General features: G+C 36.9%; 1 protein-coding gene across 1 annotated transcript in view; it reads right to left on the bottom strand.

The window, feature by feature from the left end:
* LOC121380543 (uncharacterized protein KIAA0930 homolog) overlaps positions 1 to 20846 on the bottom strand; it is a 42222-nt gene that overhangs the window by 16770 nt on the left and 4606 nt on the right. Inside the window, exons 2-6 of the mRNA XM_041509397.1 lie at positions 10751 to 10908; positions 8040 to 8144; positions 6094 to 6171; positions 2550 to 2651; positions 2029 to 2169 (exon numbers count right to left, since the gene is read on the bottom strand). Coding sequence (XP_041365331.1) covers positions 2029 to 2169; positions 2550 to 2651; positions 6094 to 6171; positions 8040 to 8144; positions 10751 to 10908 — 584 coding nt within the window. The remainder of the gene's footprint in view (positions 1 to 2028; positions 2170 to 2549; positions 2652 to 6093; positions 6172 to 8039; positions 8145 to 10750; positions 10909 to 20846) is intronic.

Genomic DNA, 20846 nt, shown 5'->3' with positions numbered 1-20846 from the left:
CAATAACAGTATGGAGGGGTTTATATTCCAGTAACAGTATGGAGGGGTTTATACTCAGGTAACAGTATGGAGGGGTTTATACTCCAGTAACAGTATGGAGGGCTCTATACTCCAGTAACAGTATGGAGGGGTTTATACTCGGGTAACAGTATGGAGGGGTTTATACTCAAGTAACAGTATGGAGGGGTTTATACTCCAGTACCAGTATGGAGGGGTTTATACTCCAGTAACAGTATGGAGGGGTTTATACTCCAGTAACAGTATGGAGGGGTTTATACTCAGGTAACAGTATGGAGGGGTTTATACTCCAGTAACAGTATGGAGGGGTTTATACTCAGGTAACAGTATGGAGGGGTTTATACTCCAGTAACAGTATGGAGGGCTCTATACTCCAGTAACAGTATGGAGGGGTTTATACTCCAGTAACAGTATGGAGGGGTTTATACTCAGGTAACAGTATGGAGGGGTTTATACTCAGGTAACAGTATGGAGGGGTTTATACTCCAGTAACAGTATGGAGGGGTTTATACTCAGGTAACAGTATGGAGGGGTTTATACTCCAGTAACAGTATGGAGGGCTCTATACTCCAGTAACAGTATGGAGGGGTTTATACTCCAGTAACAGTATGGAGGGGTTTATATTCCAGTAACAGTATAGAGGGGTTTATACTCAGGTAACAGTATGGAGGGGTTTATACTCCAGTAACAGTATGGAGGGCTTTATACTCCAGTAACAGTATGGAGGGCTCTATACTCCAGTAACAGTATGGAGGGGTTTATACTCCAGTAACAGTATGGAGGGGTTTATATTCCAGTAACAGTATAGAGGGGTTTATACTCAGGTAACAGTATGGAGGGGTTTATACTCCAGTAACAGTATGGAGGGCTTTATACTCAGGTAACAGTATGGAGGCGTTTATACTCAGGTAACAGTATGGAGGGGTTTATACTCCAGTAACAGTATGGAGGGGTTTATACTCCAGTACCAGTATGGAGGGGTTTATACTCCAGTAACAGTATGTAGGGGTTTATACTCCAGTAACAGTATGGAAGGCTTTATACTCCATTAACAGTATGGAGGGCTTTATACTCCAGTAACAGTATGGAGGGCTTTATACTCCAGTAACAGTATGGAGGGGTTTATACTCCAGTAACAGTATGGAGGGCTTTATACTCCAGTAACATGCTGGACTCTTCCAATATGTTATATCCTGTCCTTCCTCAGAATGTCACACTAGAAATCATAGAATAGAAAAACACGGATAATGAAGACAAAAATGTTTCCTCTTCAGGGGCGTTGCGTGATCTGGACCGGGGGCGGCGGCGGCGTAGCGTGATCTGGACTGGGGGGGGGGGGGGGGGCGTAGCGTGATCTGGACCGGAGGGGGGGGGGGGGGGGGGTGTTTCGAATATGAACCAAGTGGACCTTTTTCTATCTTGTTTTTGCACCACCCAAAACTCCATATTTATAAACCTGTATGTTTTAGTACTCAAAGCGGACCCCCCCCCCCCGAGCCTACGCCCCTGCTTTTAATTTTTCCTGTGTTTTTGTTCTTTTATTTTTGCCTGCCAGTGACAACACAAATACATGTATGTCTGGATGCTAAAGGCTATTTAAACTCAAGCAACTGAGGATTGAACGTTTGCATGTAACAATTAGGAATTACACACTAAACATTTCAGATACATTCTTAGATTTTAGGTACATTCTTAGATTTTGTTTTACCTCTAATGACAATATAAATTATTTTCTAACTTTAAAACGTGAATGAAAAATGAATGATGCTAAATTGGATTAACACTACTAACAGGCATCATGGCATCGTAAACCCGTTTGAGAGATTATTTTTCAGTGACTGGTTAAATTGAGCCAAATGAAGCCAACCCTGGCTTCGTAAACCCATTTAAGAGATTCGTATTTTACAGTGACTGGTAAAACTGAGCCAAATAAAGCGTACCCTGGCATCGTAAACCCATCTGAGAGATTCCTATTTCATAGTGACTGGTAAAACTGAGACTAAAACGTACCCTGGTGTCGTAAACCCGTTTGAGAGATTCGTATTTTACCGAACCCTGGAAGATCAAACCCTGCACGGACCCGTCCTTGTCAGCCGCCGTCAACTCCACCGCGATACTCTCGCTGTCACGCACAATTATATCCTGGAAGGCCTGAAACATACACAAGGGGTGATTGCTTAAAACTTGGGCACATTTTAAACTACGGCTATTTGCTGTATAACATACAAAATACAGGATTGTTTAAAACTGGAACACATTTTAAACTGAGAGAAATAGGCCTTGAAAACTAACACCTTTTCGTGTCATATTCAATGACATTTTTATGAAAATAAGAAACTTGTTCTTTAAGATTTAATACATTGTACACACAAATCTAAATTACAACTGAAAAACATTACAAATATAGACCCTTTTTAAAATGATTAATTATATAATGTGTACGTTCTCCTTTAAAAACTGCTTTAAAACTGAAAAGTAATGTATTTATAGAAAATGAAAAGAAATTGAACAAAAAATAGAGCCTATCTTACCTCTTCAAAATTATCGACTGCAAAAAATATATTTGGATATGTGATAACTTCTCCTGACCCCTTGCCATCCATACATCTCTTACTGGGTGACGGGTACACACGCTGGAAACACAACAACATCTCTTTAAAGGTTTGGGTGTCGTCATCACAATTAGCTCACACAAACATTCAAAGAGGTTAGTTTGCAGAAGGCTTTAATACATTCTATCATGTTGTTTCTTCTGGCTACTAAATTGGTGTATTTTAAATTGAACCAGTACAAATGAACCTGACGCTACTGAAACGTGCAGAAGCCACAACAATCAGCTCAACATTTTACTTTTTTAACTAGGATAGTCAAAGACACTTTTTGTTATATGAGAAAATGTTGATGGAAACATTGTATGTAGTAGTTTTAGCTACATACGTCTGTTGGCTATTGGATTGCATTTGGTCATAATGTATACACTCTAAAGATAGTTTTAGCTACATACGTCTGTTGGCTATTGGATTGCATTTGGTCATAGTGTATACACTCTAAAGATAGTTTTAGCTACATACGTCTGTTGGCTATTGGATTGCATTTGGTCATAGTGTATACACTCTAAAGATAGTTTTAGCTACATACGCCTGTTGGCTATTGGATTGTATTTGGTCATAGTGTATACACTCTAAAGATAGTTTTAGCTACATACGCCTGTTGGCTATTGGATTGCACTTGGTCATAGTGTATACACTCTAAAGATAGTTTTAGCTACATACGCCTGTTGGCTATTGGATTGCACTTGGTCATAGTGTATACACTCTAAAGATAGTTTTAGCTGCATACGTCTGTTGGCTATTGGATTGCATTTGGTCATAGTGTATACACTCTAAAGATAGTTTTAAAAAAGAAAATTTAATATATCACTATTCTATTGTGACATATCAGATTCAAGAATTAATTCAGTGTAAAATTTCAAAAGAAGATTTTGTGTTGTTTTTCCTCTCAGCAGTCGACGCTACATTTACAAATACTCCTCATATATATACTGTAAATCGTGAAAACATTGTGTGCGTATTAATTTCACGCTGTTCACATTATTTTGTGTTGTTTTTTCTCTCAGCAGTCGACGATACATTTACAAATACTCCTCATATATATACTGTAAATCGTGAAAACGTTGTGCTGTTCACATTATTTTGTGTTGTTTTTTCTCTCAGCAGTCGACGATACATTTACAAATACTCCTCATATATATACTGTAAACCGTGAAACATTGTGTGCGTATTAATTTCATGCTGTTCACATTATTTTGGGTTGTTTTTTCTCTCAGCAGTCGATGATACATTTACAAATACTCCTTATATATATACTGTAAACCGTGAAAAGATTGTGTGCGTATTAATTTCACGCTGTTCACATTATTTTGGGTTGTTTTTTCTCTCAGCAGTCGACGATATATTTACAAATACTCCTCATATATATACACTCGTGTCACCTTAGTATGCGCGGCACAAAAGTCTGCGCACGTTAATTACGTTACATTACATCTTGAAACAAATGTTGGGGTATGTTTGTAAACAAACAAACAACATTAATTTAATTCATAAAACCGTTCTTAAAACAACACATCTTGATTGTGAATATATGTATAAAACTGGTAGATAAAAATTTGATTGAAAAAAAGAAGAAGAATTAATGCACTTAATTTGTCAGCCTCGATCAACGTGTTTTTGTATCACCAGTCAACACGTGTCTGTCAACGCTGTAATGATCAACCGTGTATATCAACTTACACAAGTTTACAGATAAGCTTCAATACATACCTTATTGTAATTTATGAATCCATAAATGAAATGAATGTTTTATTTTATGTTAACGTGAACATCCAAGCATACTTTGAATTTCCCTCCGAGTGACACAATGCAAAATGGCTGCACACAGATGTTGATTCTGCACTTACAGCATGGCCTATTTTAGTTATAGTCTGTTTCAAAATTATCACTGATTGTCCTATATGTCTAACGAATACTATTTGTGCTCATTTACAGTTAACAACAGACACCCTTTGTTGAATAATGATCTTTTTTTTTGAGATTGGCTATTTTTTATATTGTCATTTTGTGTTGTCCAAACTAAGGAGCATGGAACACCATTTATATTTATCTCATTTGCATAATGTAAATGTTTCTGAAATAGACTATAACAGGAAGTGTTTGTTATTTAGAACTTTCAAAGTGAGATTCATTATCTGTTTGCTATTTCTGTAAACATCAGCGACAGAAGTGGTTGTTTTAATGTTTGCTGCGCAGACTTATGTGCCGTCATGCAGGCCAGTAAATACAGGGGGGTCACACTAAAAATGCGCTCATTACTTGAGTTTAAAAACATTAAAATTAAAATAACTTTCAGTAGTAACACGTTTATTGTTCCATTGTACTGTGGCGGTGAAACAAATATTTTTAAAGAAATATTTTAACATAAAAATATAACACAAATGCTTAGGTGCGCAGACTTACGTGCCACCAGTGTACTGTAAACTGTGAAAACATTGTGTGCGTATTAATTTCACGCTGTTCACATTATTTTCCAGGTTAGAGTGTGCTTAGGTGGTGTCTGATTTTCTATAAACTAGTAAACCATGGAGGAAAACAAACAAAACACAGTCTTAATAATTATCATTCAATTTACTGAGGAACAGACATGTTCAGAAATACTAAATACTAGTAGCACTAAATTGTTCCATTCCATCCAACTCACAATAAGCTTACTTTAGTGTTTTTCTCTCTACTATTTATTAATGAGCGTCACTCCTGTCAGTGGCAACTAAACATTAATTGCTTTCGGCTACCACAGTTGTTAAAAATGACATATCAGGGGTGCACAAATGTGAAATTGTGATGGCAGTAGCTGAAGTTTGGTTGCCCAATATCATCTCTTGGTTGCCCACATATTTCATAAAAGTTTCATTTTATTTGTTTTATGATATTCTTGGTTGCCCATCAGGCAACTGTTTGACAAAGAATAGTTGCCCGCAACATATTTTGGCACACGGACAACCAATTTGTGCACCCCTGCATATACCACAGGTACCGGTATATGTCATTGTTAACAACTAAAGCCGTGAGCTGTGTTTGTGTAATCCTCTTTACTTGGTACCAAAGACAATTGTTTGATGTCGAGTAACAGGAAACACTGATATTCTGGACACTATAAAATCATAACCACACCGACAGTGAGGTGTGTTTTTCCATACCGATATAGGCAATACTGGCCATTTTTTTTTTCACAGATGCCAACGGTTACCGGTATTCGCGAAATTTAAACATTGCGACAACACGCGCTAAGGTGCATATTCGTAAAAAAAAAACATGTCGCAATATTAATTCAGTTTACAGTATAAATAGGTACATTTATTTTGTAAACATTCTCGTAACAACTAGTTAATTCAGAATAATAACTTGACAAAGGGAGATAACTAACTGATGAGTCTCAACAAACAGGTTGAAAGCAACATGGCCACTCTCCAATACTGAAACAGAATACTGTAACTAAATATTTATTTTGTACAACAAAACATACCTGGCTAAATTTCTTAAGTATTTGTAGCTCTTTCTCCCCGGTTCTTGAACAAACAGCACAAGTTACTGTATAAATAAACTGAAATGAAAAATAAACATTGTGAACTGTATCTGATTATCACCATAACCTATGTCACCCCCTATAAACTGATTACGTATTTAACTGTTTAATAGTTAATTAATTATTGACCTGTAATCTTTGTGCAGTGGTTATATAATTGCAGATATAATACTACTACAAGTACTAATATTAATAAAGTAGATGCAGTTCTTCACATACAAGGTGCGTGATTCTACAACACATTATTTCATCTCAGCTACAGTAAGATGGAGCTGGATATTACATGATATCAGCTAATAGAGAGAGACTGAGAGAGAAAGAGACACACACATAGACAAAGTGAAAGAAAAACAGAGAAAGAGAGAGAGTCACACACACACAGACAAAGTGAAAGAAAAACAGAGAGAGAGAGTCACACACACATAGATAGAGTGAAAGAAAAACAGAGAGAGAGAGAGAGAGAGTCACACACACATAGACAAAGTGAAAGAAAAACAGAGAGAGAGAGAGTCACACACACATAGATAGAGTGAAAGAAAAACAGAGAGAGGAGTCACACACACAGACAAAGTGAAAGAAAAACACAGAGAGAGAGAGTCACACACATAGATAGAGTGAAAGAAAAACAGAGAGAGTCACACACACATAGACAAAGTGAAAGAAAAACACAGAGAGAGAGAGAGAGAGTCACACACACATAGATAGAGTGAAAAAAACCCAGAGAGAGAGAGTCACACACACATAGAGTGAAAGAAAAACAGAGAGAGAGAGTCACACACACATAGATAGAGTGAAAGAAAAACAGAGTCACACACACAGATAGAGTGAAAGAAAAACAGAGAGCGAGAGAGTCACACACACATAGATATGTTGAAAGAAAAACAGAGAGAGCGAGAGTCACACACACATAGACAAAGTGAAAGAAAAACAGATAGAGAGAGAGAGAGAGAGAGAGAGAGTCACACACACATAGACAAAGTAAAAGAAAAACAGAGAGAGAGAGTCACACACACATAGAGTGAAAGAAAAACAGAGAGAGAGAGTCACACACACATAGACAAAGTGAAAGAAAAACAGAGCAAGAGAGTCACACACATAGATAGAGTGAAAGAAAAACAGAGTGAGAGAGTCACACACACAGACAAAGTGAAAGAAAAACAGAGAGAGAGAGTCACACACATAGATAGAGTGAAAGAAAAACAGAGAGAGAGTCACACACACATAGACAAAGTGAAAGAAAAACACAGAGAGAGAGAGAAAGAGTCACACACACATAGATAGAGTGAAAGAAAAACAGAGCGAGAGAGTCACACACACATAGATAGAGTGAAAGAAAAACACAGAGAGAGAGTCACATACACATAGATAGAGTCAAAGAAAAACAGAGAGAGAGAGAGAAAGAAAGACTGGAGAGATGGGATGAAGAGACGGAGAGTAGATTGGGCCTGTTCATGAGACCAAGGCTCAGTTTTTGTGCCTCATGTTGCATGACTGCCGGGATCCGACCGGATGGAAACCAGTCAAACGAACACTGAGCTCTCTCCTCATGAACACACCACTGATTTCAGTCAGATACAACAGTTATAGTTTGGTGTTGTTTTACAACACCACTAGAAAACATTGATTTATTAACCATCAACTATTACATGTAGATGTCAGACATTTGGTACTTTTGACGTATAGTCTTAGAGAGAAGACCTGCTACATTTTTCAATTGGTAGCAAAGGATCTTTTATATGCTCCATCCCACAAACAGGATAGCACATACCATGGCCTTTGATATACCAGCCATGTGCACTGGCTGGAAAGAGAAATAGCCCAATGGGCCCAAAAATGGGGATCGATTCCAGACTGATCTCGCATTACCACTGCATTAGAAGAGTCACCTGGTGTAAGATAATATTCAGATAAACCGTCTCCTCCCAATCAATGGACGCGTCTTCCAGTGGCGGAAGTTTCTTTGAATCTCTGCGATATACCTCAATCTCGGTCTGTAAAAAAACAAAAACAAGACATAAAGAAAAAATACATATTCAGTGTTCTCACTGCTCCATTTAAGCGGGCCGGCCCGCCCCACTATTGCATTTTGCCGCCCTCCTTTCACGTTTTCCGCCCTCCTTTATTTTTCTGCGCCCCTCTTTATTTTCCAGCACCCTACTATATTTTCTAGCACCTGTCTCCACTATTTCCAAATGCACACTTTTTTCCACATATAAAAAAACACAACGATCAGTCTGCACACTGGACGTCAAAGGAAACAAGCTGCGTTGTGCACGAAAAAGCAATTGACGAAACATTTACAACAGTTACCGTAACAAAATTTAATAGTATTTTTAACAGCCTCTATTTTGTCCCATACCTGTATCCATTTGTATGTTTAATACACACAATAAAAGTTATATTTTATTTGAGCAATGAAAACATTTTTATTTTTTATGGATTCGGAAGTCTCCGAATGAAAACCCCCCACTTATTTGGCGCCAAATTTGTCACGTGATCAGAACGGTCACTCTATCTTTTGTTTCCACTAACTGTCGTCTGATATTTTGTCTTCAGTTGCAGATATAATTGTTTGTAACTGATGATTTTTACTTTCTGTCATTTCTGTCATTCTGTTTATTCAGCAGTTCTTATAACATATTGTAAACTTTTAATTTTCGGGGGATATCACAGCTTATAAAATCAACGGAAGTGGTAGTGTTTAGCATTAAAATCATTCATCTTGGGAGGCAAATAATATATACACCGCCATTGCAAAAACTAAACTACTTTTTATCAGTTGGCGATATTATTTTATCACAGCGATTGATTCATTTGATGAAGATGGAAATAAAAAAAATTAAATCTGACATTAGGGGATCACACAAACAATGACATCTTTTTTGTTTTTCATAGATCTTGAAATTTTTATTAAAATAATATTAAAACTTTGATCGGTTCAGCAAAACCAGAACTGCCCGTGAATATCAGACCGATAACATCTTTGGTTCAATTAAAAGACAAGTCTGCTTGTATTTCGTATAAACTTTTTTGTAGGCAAAATAAGGAGTATGTCTTTCCACAAACTCTATCAACACACAACAACATGGTAACCACCATGGCTCTCCCCTCCCCCCCCCCCCCTTTTCTTTTTTTTCTTTTTTTCTTTTTGCTTTTTTTTGCTTTTCATTTTATTTTTTTTGAAGGGTGTGGTGCTGCGCAGCCGCCCTCCTTTAATTTTCACCCAGCAAGAACACTGGATATTACTGCTCTATAGTACTTTAACTTAAGTAAAACACAGCCATCCAGATTCACAGAACTGACTGTTTCAAGTAGCATTTTACCCATTAGCAAGAAACATAACCTACCATCATCAAGGTTACGTGAAAACAGAAAGAAAAGAAAGAAATGTTTTATTTAACGATGCACTCAACACATTTTATTTACGGTTATATGGAGTCAGACATGGTTAAGGACCACACGTATTTTGAAAGGAAACCTGCTGTCGCCACTTCATGGGCTACTCTTTCCGATTAGCAGCAAGGAATCTTTTATTTGCACTTCCCACAGGCAGGATAGCACAAACCATGGCCTTTGTTGAACCAGTTATGGATCACTGGTCGGTGCAAGTGGTTTACACCTACCCATTGAGCCTTGCGGAGCACTCACTCAGGGGTTGGAGTCGGTATCTGGATTAAAAATCCCATGCCTCGACTGGGATCCAAACCCAGTACCTACCAGCCTGTTGACCCATGGCCTAACCATGACGCCACCGAGGCCGGTCACATGAAAACAGTTGCTGATAAGTAGCCTACTGTTGACCACAGGATTCAGAACAAAAATAAATGTGTACCATAATTTTTGTGTATTTCCTGCTGCACCAGATAAACTGCATTCAAAAATAAAAGGTTGTTTTGTAAAAATGATTATCCAATAGTTTAAATGGCAACTGCATGATTATGAAAATTGATCACCTGTCTGTTTAGTCATTATCATTGACATGCAATTTAGCAATGTTATTTAGTTTTTGTGTAAAACAAAAAAGAAGAAAAAACCAAACAAACAAAAAGAGTGCGAATGTTATTTAACTTTTGTGTAAAAAAGAATTGGGATGTGTGTCTCTGTGCGTGTCATATAGCCTGTAGCTGCAGAGTAAATTTCAATGTTTTAAGACATCTAGCGTGAAGGCAATACACAAAACATTACAGAAATATTTTAAAGAAACAAAAGTCATACTTCAAGTTCTGTCTGTAGAAATACTAGTAAGATAAAAACAAGATACTCATCAAGACTTAACAGAGTAGTATTTTGAAATCATGCCATTGTTTTACAAGATACTCATCAAGACATAACAGAGTAGTATTTTGAAATCATGCCATTGTTTTACAAGTACATAATCTTCGGGTCCAAGTTCTGATGTTCTGATTATAGGACATAATTTCCTGGCATTTTTCAATCTCCATTCCCAAATTGTCTTCTTGGTGCTTTGCTGTTTCAGAACCCACAGCTTGCCACCATGTGACACCTCTATTTTTATTCTAGGTAAATGACGGGGAGGGGGGTTCCTGACTAGTAGAAACTGATTAAGTCCATGTGAGTGCAATACTTGTATGTTTACCTGTAAGAATTTCTGTTTTGATTTTGGTTCCACTGTTTTCCTGACGTAAAACAGCATGTCATCTCTGCTGTCATCAGGCGAACAGCTGCCATCGAGGAAATACTGAGAGAAGAGACTCGTCCAAAACTGCTTGACTGTCACCAACTCAAACCCACTATCTGAAATTTCAAAACACAGTGGTCCATTTTATATGATGTATAAGATGGGTTTTTAATTTGTTTATGTTGTTGGTTTCAATAAAGAAGATACTTTTACTGATTAGCAGCTGTCTTTGCCCAGGAGAGCAGTTACCTGATCTCTGTAACATACCAGTGTCCAGCTGTTAATGTTTGTTTTGTTTAACAACACCACTAGAGAACACTAATATTAATCATCAGTTATTGGATTTCAAACATTTGGTAATTCTGACATATTGTCTTAGAGAGGAAATCCGCTACATTTTTTCCATTAGTAGCAAGGGATCTTTTATATGCACCATCCCACAGACAGGATAGCACATACCACAGCCTTTGATATACCAGCCGTGGTGCACTGGCTCTTTGGCTGATTATGTCACCCAGATTATGTGTACCAGCAGTGAACATTTGTTCAGCATCATATAGCAATTCGCTACACAATTATCTAATATTAACTAGTACATGTAGTTACTGATCAATTTTAAAACTGACAGCAAATGTTGCTAATCAACATTTTAAAACAAAATGTTTCCTGACCAGTTCAGGAGACATTCAGCAATTATGTAACACTGTACGAATATGCATGCCTTACAAAGCATTACTGGTGAGGGAAGGTGCCCCTACCAACTCATCAGTGCTTGGTCAACTCAACCCAGTTCATGTGCTCAATTCACCACACCACACCCTCCTCCCAAAACAAATCACCAACCTACCTCTAAAAATATATGAACTTGTTCCGCAAATATAGACTATGTATGACACGAGTCATGTGATATCCCCTGCGTGTACTATGGCTACACTTAGCTGCTTAGTATATAATAATAAGGTCGATAACAGGACATTCATTTTTGTTTTGAAACAATATAACGAATCTATGATTTTAATTTTTAATGACATATAAAATTGGGCAATAGTTAAATTTTTTCATCTTTTTTAATGTGAACTAAATACTGTAAATCCTGAAATTAATGCATCCCTAAATTAATGTAAGTGACGATGGGCAGACATGAAATTAAGTGGCTTCCCTTTGAAATATTACTTTTGTAACAACACACATCTGTGTACTTTTCGGTAATTTTGCTCGGAACAAAATTAAGGTCAAACTAACAACTACCATCATGTTTTCCCATCCTAATCGTGTATTGGGATCTATTTTGAGCTTAGGGAGACCAAGAAATACTTACTTTGAAACGATCTTCACTTTGAATTAAAGGAACAAAGTCTGTGTGGGTTTTCTTTAAAATGTGCGGTTATTGTTATCTGCCCTTATTGGAGGGAAATAAAACAAGGAACAGTCTTGTATGTGGAAAAGGATCGGTGAAGTCATTTCTCATTCATTTTTAGTTTTATGGGGTTTTTTGTATTTATTATTGAACGAGAATTCATTTTTAGTTTTATGGGTTTTTTTGTATTTATTATGGAACGAGAAATGACTTCACCGATTCTTTTCCACATACAAGACTGTTCCTTGTTTTATTTCCCTCCAATAACGGCAGATAACAATAACCATGCATTTTAAAGTCCTTCTAAAACCCAGTCAGACTTTTTTCCTTTAATTCAAAGTGAAGTTTGTTTCAAAGTAAGTATTTCTTGGTCTCCATAAGCTCGAATATATTACAATACACGATTAGGGTGGAAAAACGTGATGGTAGTCATTATTTTTACCTCAGTTTCGTTCAGTTCAGGCCTGCACAAATTGTACGAATGACCGTTTCGTTTGTGCATCGGTTATGTCATTTTATTTGGCATAACCAATTTACCGTTCATGTAAAATTTACTGAATGATTAGTTCCGGCACCATACCAACATATTTTTATCGCGAGTACAAAACATTATTCTTGTTCCCGATGCAGTGCTTTTTCATAGCGCGTAACATAACCAGTTACGTTTGTAAAAATGTCTTGCGAAATAGGTGCATTCCCATTGGTTGTTAGATGGCGTTATAGCCGAATTTATCCAATCAAAAATGGTGATATTGTGATGGTTATTACAATCTCAAACTGGATCAGCAACCAGGGTAAACCAGAGTCACAGTGACCCTATTATTAACTGTAATTCCGAATCGGACAGTGATGATGATGACAGTGTCAATGATAATGACAGTGACAGTATCAGTATCCCAGGGCATCAAATTTGGCACGTACGATTTTGTCGTTCATCTGTCGGTTATGCAAAACCAATATCAACATAAACGATGGATCGTTCGTGCAAAAGCTGTAATCGTTCGTCATAAAATGTATTAAAACAATATCACTGTTTTTGGAAGAAAATAAGCCTACAATGCCGGTGTAAGAAAGATACAATGTAACCGTTTGAAATCGGCATCGCAATCGATACAAAGTCTGCACCGCTGTGTTTAGAAGTCTTGAAAATATAAGTATTATAGTTGCACGTTCCCTTTTGAGCATTTTGCTACGTGCACAAAATCATATTATGCTGTTTGGAAATTAAAGGGACTGTCCTGAGTTTCAGCCATAACAAGAGTTCCATCTCACCTTTCCCCAACAAAATAAACATGTATCCTACTTTTTTCTTGATTTTTTAAACAATATCTTACCTCAAACATGTTTTAAATGTAATATACTACACACATAAAATCATTCGGGATTTCCTATGACTTAATTATTTCAAATTTTGTTTAGCAGGTTGAAGAAAAATAAATTGCAGTGTATAAAATTTGACAAAAGCTGTAATCACTCATCAGAAAACCCAAACAAACGTGTATTGGCTAGTATCATGTTTTGGAAAACTGTGTGTAGTGGGAAATCCCTGACCTTAGTGTACATCATATGTGCTTGATGGTAATGTTCTAACCAGGCTGCTACCATTAGATTGATTTAGTTTGAAGGCCATTTTGCCTGTCACAAGAGTATGTACCTTGCATTACGAACATGCACCGTGGTGCGCCAGATCTCTTGCCACCGTTGCGGCAAAATCGTGTTCTCGTTACTATGAATAGCATTTTACAGAATTTCTCATTTCCAATGAATCCAAACTCACGTTAATAAATGTTTATTAAATTATATTGAGGTTTTAAAATGTTTGACAAATATCATCTACTGATCAATATTATACTTGTTCAATCCTACATTAAAATTGGTTAAATATTAACAACAACAAAAATTCTTCCCCAAGAGATCAAAAAAGATTTTGACACGGGTCAATTTTCATGGGTCGGTCGGGTTAGGACAAACAAATCTAATTTTTATTTTCGCCTGGTAGCTTTTAAGTTAGTTTTTGTGCACAAAAACTGTATTTTCCTATTTATGATAGAAGAAAAGCTACGAAAATCGATCATCTTAGATTCTAATATTCAAAACTACTGAAGAAAATCGTTCGTGTAAACACTAAAACCACACGAACGACATTGATTGCCTTGAGATGAAATCTTATTTATTCACACGTAGTTATGCACACATGATGATGTGTTTTATATAAAAGGTCACGCCTGACATTCACTATGTTTTGGTAATTTATTACAATAGTCCTAATCATTATTATTTTTAAATCTCTTAAACATTTGTATGTGCATATACTTTTTACTTACCATTGCCACTCTCTTGTTTCTCAAAATTAAATAATTTTTTTGTCTTTTTTTTTAATTATAAAGAAAAAAATCAGGTTACGGGTATGCAAACCAAAATAGGTTATGCAAAATCTTTTGGCATAACACCTTTTCAGGTTATGCAAATTTTTAATTTTGCGCAGGCTTGCAATTTGACTGCTACAGGTGTAATGCCTTCACCAGATTAACGTTGACATATCTTGCACATGCAGTCAAGGTTAATCGGTAATCTTAATTAATTATATGTTTGCTTGAAAGAGGGCAGTTATGTTTCTAAAATGCTGCAATTTCTCCGTCTAACATTCAATCGTGGAATCTCATAACCTAGTTCATCAATATAAACGTCTCCGGCACGATATTTATTATTGTGATGTTTATTGCTGTGCCGTAACATTTATCCATTGAAATTTGGATCGAATTTTCCATTTGCAATCACGATTTAATAAAATCAGGCATATGTGCTTTATTTAAGTGCCTCAACACATACAACCACATATTTTAATAAATTTTAGACTAAAACTTTAATTACAATACCTTTGGTAACCTTTCCAGGATTAGATGTTTGAAGATGACACATTTTCACATTTAAAAGTTATTTTTATCCTGGCACATCGAAAATGCGGAATTAAAATATGGAATGCAGTCAATTCGTCCACTGAAAATTTGTCCACTGAGGAACTCGAGACGATTCGTCCACTACAAAAAATCAGTTCCGGATGATTCATCCACTGGGTTTTCATTTCCCCAGTACATTTCGTCCACGGACTAAATAATGTGTACTACATGTACGTGGGGGCAAAATAAATTATTATATATATTTTACCCCGAATGTTTTTTTGCTGTGTAATAAATTTACAAAGGTGAAAATAAATTCTATTGTATTAGATTACGCTTGGTAGATGTTTTTGTAACAATGCTCTGCAGACATAATTCTTTGGCTTTTCTATTTATTCAGTTATTATTTGTTTCTATAATGTACGCCTTTCACGCTACATGTCGTAGGATGTTTTTAGTACAATATGCCCAGTACAGATAATCTTTAGCCCTTCCATTTCAACTTGTTTCGTTTCTGTTTGCTTTACCAATTAAGTGTACAGGTGTCCTCTATTGTGATATTGTGAAGTAATTAGCAATGCAGGCTCATTACTGCTTAAACTTTTTTCACCAAGTTGGATCCAGTAGCGTCTAAAACAACACGCCTTATTTCAAAGCTGCACCACTAACTACCTGTGTGTTACATGTCGTAGAATGTTTTTAGTACAATATGCTCAATAAAGATAATCTTTAGTCTTCCAAGGCGACAGACCGTTGACTATTTACAGGTAAGCATAAAAGGGTTTAAAATATTGACAGCATCCCTTGCTTGTTAAATTAGTTATTTTAAACCTAAAGTACAACGTATTTAGTTACACGACATTATCATTTTTTTTTCATTCACGAACGAATTTCTAATTCATATTTCTCATAATTTATAGGTCTTCAGTGCCCTATTGGAAAAAATGGACCTCCAAAGGATTGTCTCAGACTTTGAAGCGGCAACATGGGCTGCGATACGCACAATTCTACCTCAGGTGGAAATAAAAGTATGTCATAAAAGTTCTATTAAAAATCGATTAAAATTATACTTTACTTTCGTTGTTTTTGCAGTTGTTTTACATATGGTTGTCATCAGGTTAAAATAATTATTGTAGTCTACTACTATATAAATTGCATAATTTTACTTTTCAAAGTAAATAAACTGAATAATAGTTAATACTTTACTTTACTTTTCTTAGGGATGCCTATTCCACTGAACACAAGCTGTATTCAAAAGAATACGCCAAGAAGGGCTTGAGAAATCTTACAACGAAAGGGGCAGTGTACACAAATTTCTTAAACAGATGCTATGCCTCCCATACCTGCCAGCGGATGACATAGAAAGTCAGTTCGAAAGACTATGCAGTATAAACAACATACCGCCAAAAGTGTTGAACGTCATGGCATATGTTTGAAGAACATGGCTTCGAAGCACCGTGTGGAAGGTGGACAACTGGTCCATATTTGGAATGCCAGTAAGTATTGAATTATGAAGGTGATAGATGGCAACAGATCCTAAATAGCCGACTCCGTTTGGGTACCAGTGATTTGAATGGTCATAAATTTGTACGACATGTGACAGATACCCCTTCTTGTATTTGTGGCCATCCAGTTGAAGATGCAGAAAATTTTCTATGTTTTTGCCCAATATATGTTGCAGCTCGCAATACCCATTTACTGAACTATTATAATCTCAAGTGTCATACTTTGCTATTTGGAGATTCAAATTTAAGTGTCCAAGAAAACATCTCTACATTTAAATCTGTTCAGAATTTTTTTATTAATAGTAAGCGTTTCGAGATCATTTAACCATTTAACCATTGTAATTGTTTGCTATTTATTCTTTGTTTTTTCTACACACTCCTCTCTTCTATTCCCCCAACTATCCGTATTATCTTTATTGTAATATTGTTCTAGCCATCTTGATGTATAACATGTATGTTTAAACCAATTTTGAAATGATAATAACAGCATAAAAATTTATCGTTGACATCATGAAAATGTTGGTACATGTAAACGTACGTTTTAGTATAATGTATTGTACAGAAAACATGACCACACCACCTAAAACTTGTAATTCTGTTAGTTGTGTTTTGTTTCTTATAATTTTTTACGCTGTTTTATGCTGGACAACCAGACTGTATTTACATTCTCTCTTATTTTGTTATTCACTTTCAGATTAGAACAAACAACAACACTGAAGGTTGGCATCGGCGAATTAACGTCAGAGCAACACGAGACGGGATACAATTTTACCTGCTGGTGCCTGCTTCTCCGAGAAGCCAAGCTGGTGAATATGACGATGGAACGAGTGAGCGATGGAAGAGTTGGACGGATGCAACGGCTGAAGCATAGGACCCAGCAGGGAGAAGTCTTTGCCATTTGGAGATGCTACACCAATGACGAAATTACTGCCAAAGAATTGATTCGTGCTGTTGCGAGATTATCCATTCATTAGTCGGCTGACTGTTGGACGTTTCTCTTCCAGTGATATTTGAATGGATAATCTCCTACAGTGATTTGTGCAGTTAACAATGACGAAATACCATTCATTGATTCTACACTGATTTAATTGACCAAAAACATTCGCTTGTTCATTTACACTAATGTCAAATATGTTAACTTTTGAATGACATTTGCTATTTTGTTGAATTGTTTTTTAAAGTACATTTAATTAAATTGGAATTGAAGACGAGTTTTTAATTTTATTTCGAGGTTATTAGGCATATGGGGATAACATGTGACGAGGGAGGGTACAGTGGATAGAATTTACGCCATTGAAGGAGAACATGACATGGGGTGGGGGGGGGTAATAAAGTTTTCCGACGCGGAGGCTTGCATTACCTATTTACCACATCGTGACATGTGAGATAATGTACGAGCGAGTGGACGAATCGTCTGCATGATAATGAATACAAACAGTTAATAAAAACTGGATATTAATGTTGAATTCTAACTCTAGTTTACTTTTTTGGTTATAGTATACCACAAAATAATGTTAAAAAATAATTACAATGTCAAAGAAATAACTATTAAGATTTTTGAAAAAAATGCAGTCATCGAGTGGACGGATTGTCCGAATTATCCGTGGACAAATCGTCCAGTGGACAAACCGTCTGGAAAGCGAAAATATGGCGGAACGACAATTATTCGTATCAAACATTTTACGTACAGCCAATAAAAAGAAATATTTCGGAACTGAATGGAACTGATTATTCATTTTGTTATTTTTGTTTCTATATATGTGCTTTGTGTGGGTTGCATTATATGCATTATTAATATTTATGCCATTAAAGGTTGTTGGGGTGGGGGGGGGGGGGTTCTGGGGGGGGATATTATTTTTTATTATTATAAAAAAAAATTATTATTGGCAGTACAGGTCCTTATTTTAAGGCTTTCACTTATTTACTTTTTTAAAATTTATTATTTCCTTTAGACTTTTTTTAAATATTATTATAGGTCATTGGTTACATGTGTTTCAAAGGTTTTTCTCTTTTTTTGTGTGTGTGAAGGAAACATTTATAAATGAAAAAAGCACATTTTTATTCAGTTAATAATTTAATTAATTAATTAATTTATTATTATTATTATTAAATCATAATTTATTTATTGTTATTTTATTATTTATCAATTAAGTATTAATTAATTTTATGATATTGTTTAGTTTTTATTATTAATATTATTAATTTATTATTTATTAATTGATTTTTTTTTAAATATTAATTAATTAATTTATTTATTATTATTCATTTTATATACTCTTCAAAAAAAGAAACGCAAAAGGGTACAAATGGGTTATAACTCCGATTTTATGTTTCCTACCGGTTCATGCTTTGTGAATATAAGGTCATTGCATGTCCCAAACACATTCCCACGGTTACATTCGATAAAACGCAGCTACTGTAAAATAAAGTTTCAAATGTGAATATTCGCAAAAACGCAGCCACGTGCAAACCATGTCACCACTGCACGTGCGTTGTCTGCACGTGCAACATGAACACTGACAGTATAAAAGTGCAGGGTGTTCGCTTGCCTGGCCTCTGTATCTGGCCGACAGTTGACAATCCAGGACATGCCACGTCTCAGTGAACCGCAGAGAAACAATGCCATCGGCCGACTAGACGCAGGCGAATCCAGAACGGCCGTTGCCAGGGCATTCCATGTGTCCCCAAGCACCATCTCCAGACTGTGGGACCGTTACCAGCAACATGGATCAACACGTGACCTCCCTAGATCCGGTTGACCACGGGTCACTACCCCCGGGCAGGACCGCTACATCCGGGTACGCCACCTTCGGGAACGAATGACTACTGCCACCTCCACAGCCGCAGCAATACCAGGTTTGCGCAGGATATCCGACCAGACCGTACGGAACCGCCTACGTGAGGTAGGAATTCGTGCCAGACGTCCAGTTCGAGGTGTCATCTTAACACCACAACACCGTTGACTCCGACTGCAGTGGTGCCAGATTCATCGACAATGGCCTCAACTGCGATGGTGACAGGTGTGGTTCAGTGACGAGTCCCCATTTCTGCTCCGACGTCATGATGGAAGATGTCGCGTGTATAGGCGTCGTGGTGAACGTTATGCGGCAAACTGCATGCAGGAAGTGGACAGATTCAGCGGGGGTAGTGTCATGGTGTGGGCAGCCATCTCACACACTGGCAGAACTGACCTGGTCCACGTGCAGGGCAACCTGAATGCACAGGGCTACATTGACCAGATCCTCCGGCCACACATCGTTCCAGTTATGGCCAACGCCAACGCAGTGTTCCAACATGACAACGCCAGGCCTCACACAGCACTTCTCACAACGGCTTTCCTACAGAACAACAACATTAATGTCCTTCCTTGGCCATCGATATCACCGGATTTGAACCCAATTGAGCTTCTATGGGACGAGTTGGACCGACGCCTCCGACAGCGACAACCACAGCCCCAGACCCTGCCCGAGCTGGCAGCAGCCTTGCAGGCCGAGTGGGCCACCATCCCCCGGGACGTCATCCATACTCTGGTTGCTTCAATGGGCAGGCGGTGCCAGGCAGTTGTCAACACACGCGGAGGCCACACCCGGTATTGACTCCAGATGACCTTGACCTTGGTGGTGTGTCCTATCACTTACTCACAATGGACTAGAGTGAATTGTGAACAATTCTGCAACATTTGGTAATTATCGGACTCACCATTCAATAATTAAATCAATTCTCCAAATGTTACGACAATGTGGTTTTGCGTTTCTTCTTTTGAAGAGTATATTATTATTTTTGTTATTAAATGTGATATTCCATTAATTTTCGTATATTGTGGAAGAAAATCGTGAACCTGAGATGAATAATTGTAAAAGTAATCCTATTCCGCCAACAGTTTTCAATCACATTTTTAATGTGCTTATAACGGCTGGCGGGAATATTCGTGATTTTGTTCGTAACTGAAAATTGGATTAATGCAGGATTACTATTTGGACAAACTGCATAAAACCTAACTCGGGAAGTTTTCTTTATACAGTAAACATCGGAGGTCCAATAAATGTGACGTCAAAATGTTAAAAAACGGACCTTAGATGTTTACTTGGAAAGATTTCCTCCTGCACCCCCCCCCCCCCCCCCCCCCCCCCGGTTATCATCGATATAAAGTGGGATTTATTTTTATGGGGCTTCCATAAAAAAAATGGGGCATGTTTTTTTGGGGGGATATAAAGAAATAAAGAAATAATAAAAAAAAAATTTAATAAAATATATTTTACAATATTGTTGTGTTCTGTTGTATTAATCCATGTACT

This window comes from Gigantopelta aegis, chromosome 9 (assembly GCF_016097555.1).
Source record: "Gigantopelta aegis isolate Gae_Host chromosome 9, Gae_host_genome, whole genome shotgun sequence".
NCBI lineage: Eukaryota > Metazoa > Mollusca > Gastropoda > Neomphalida > Peltospiridae > Gigantopelta > Gigantopelta aegis.
The sequence above is the reverse complement of the archived record's forward strand: the minus strand, read 5'-3'. Positions and strand labels throughout refer to the sequence as shown.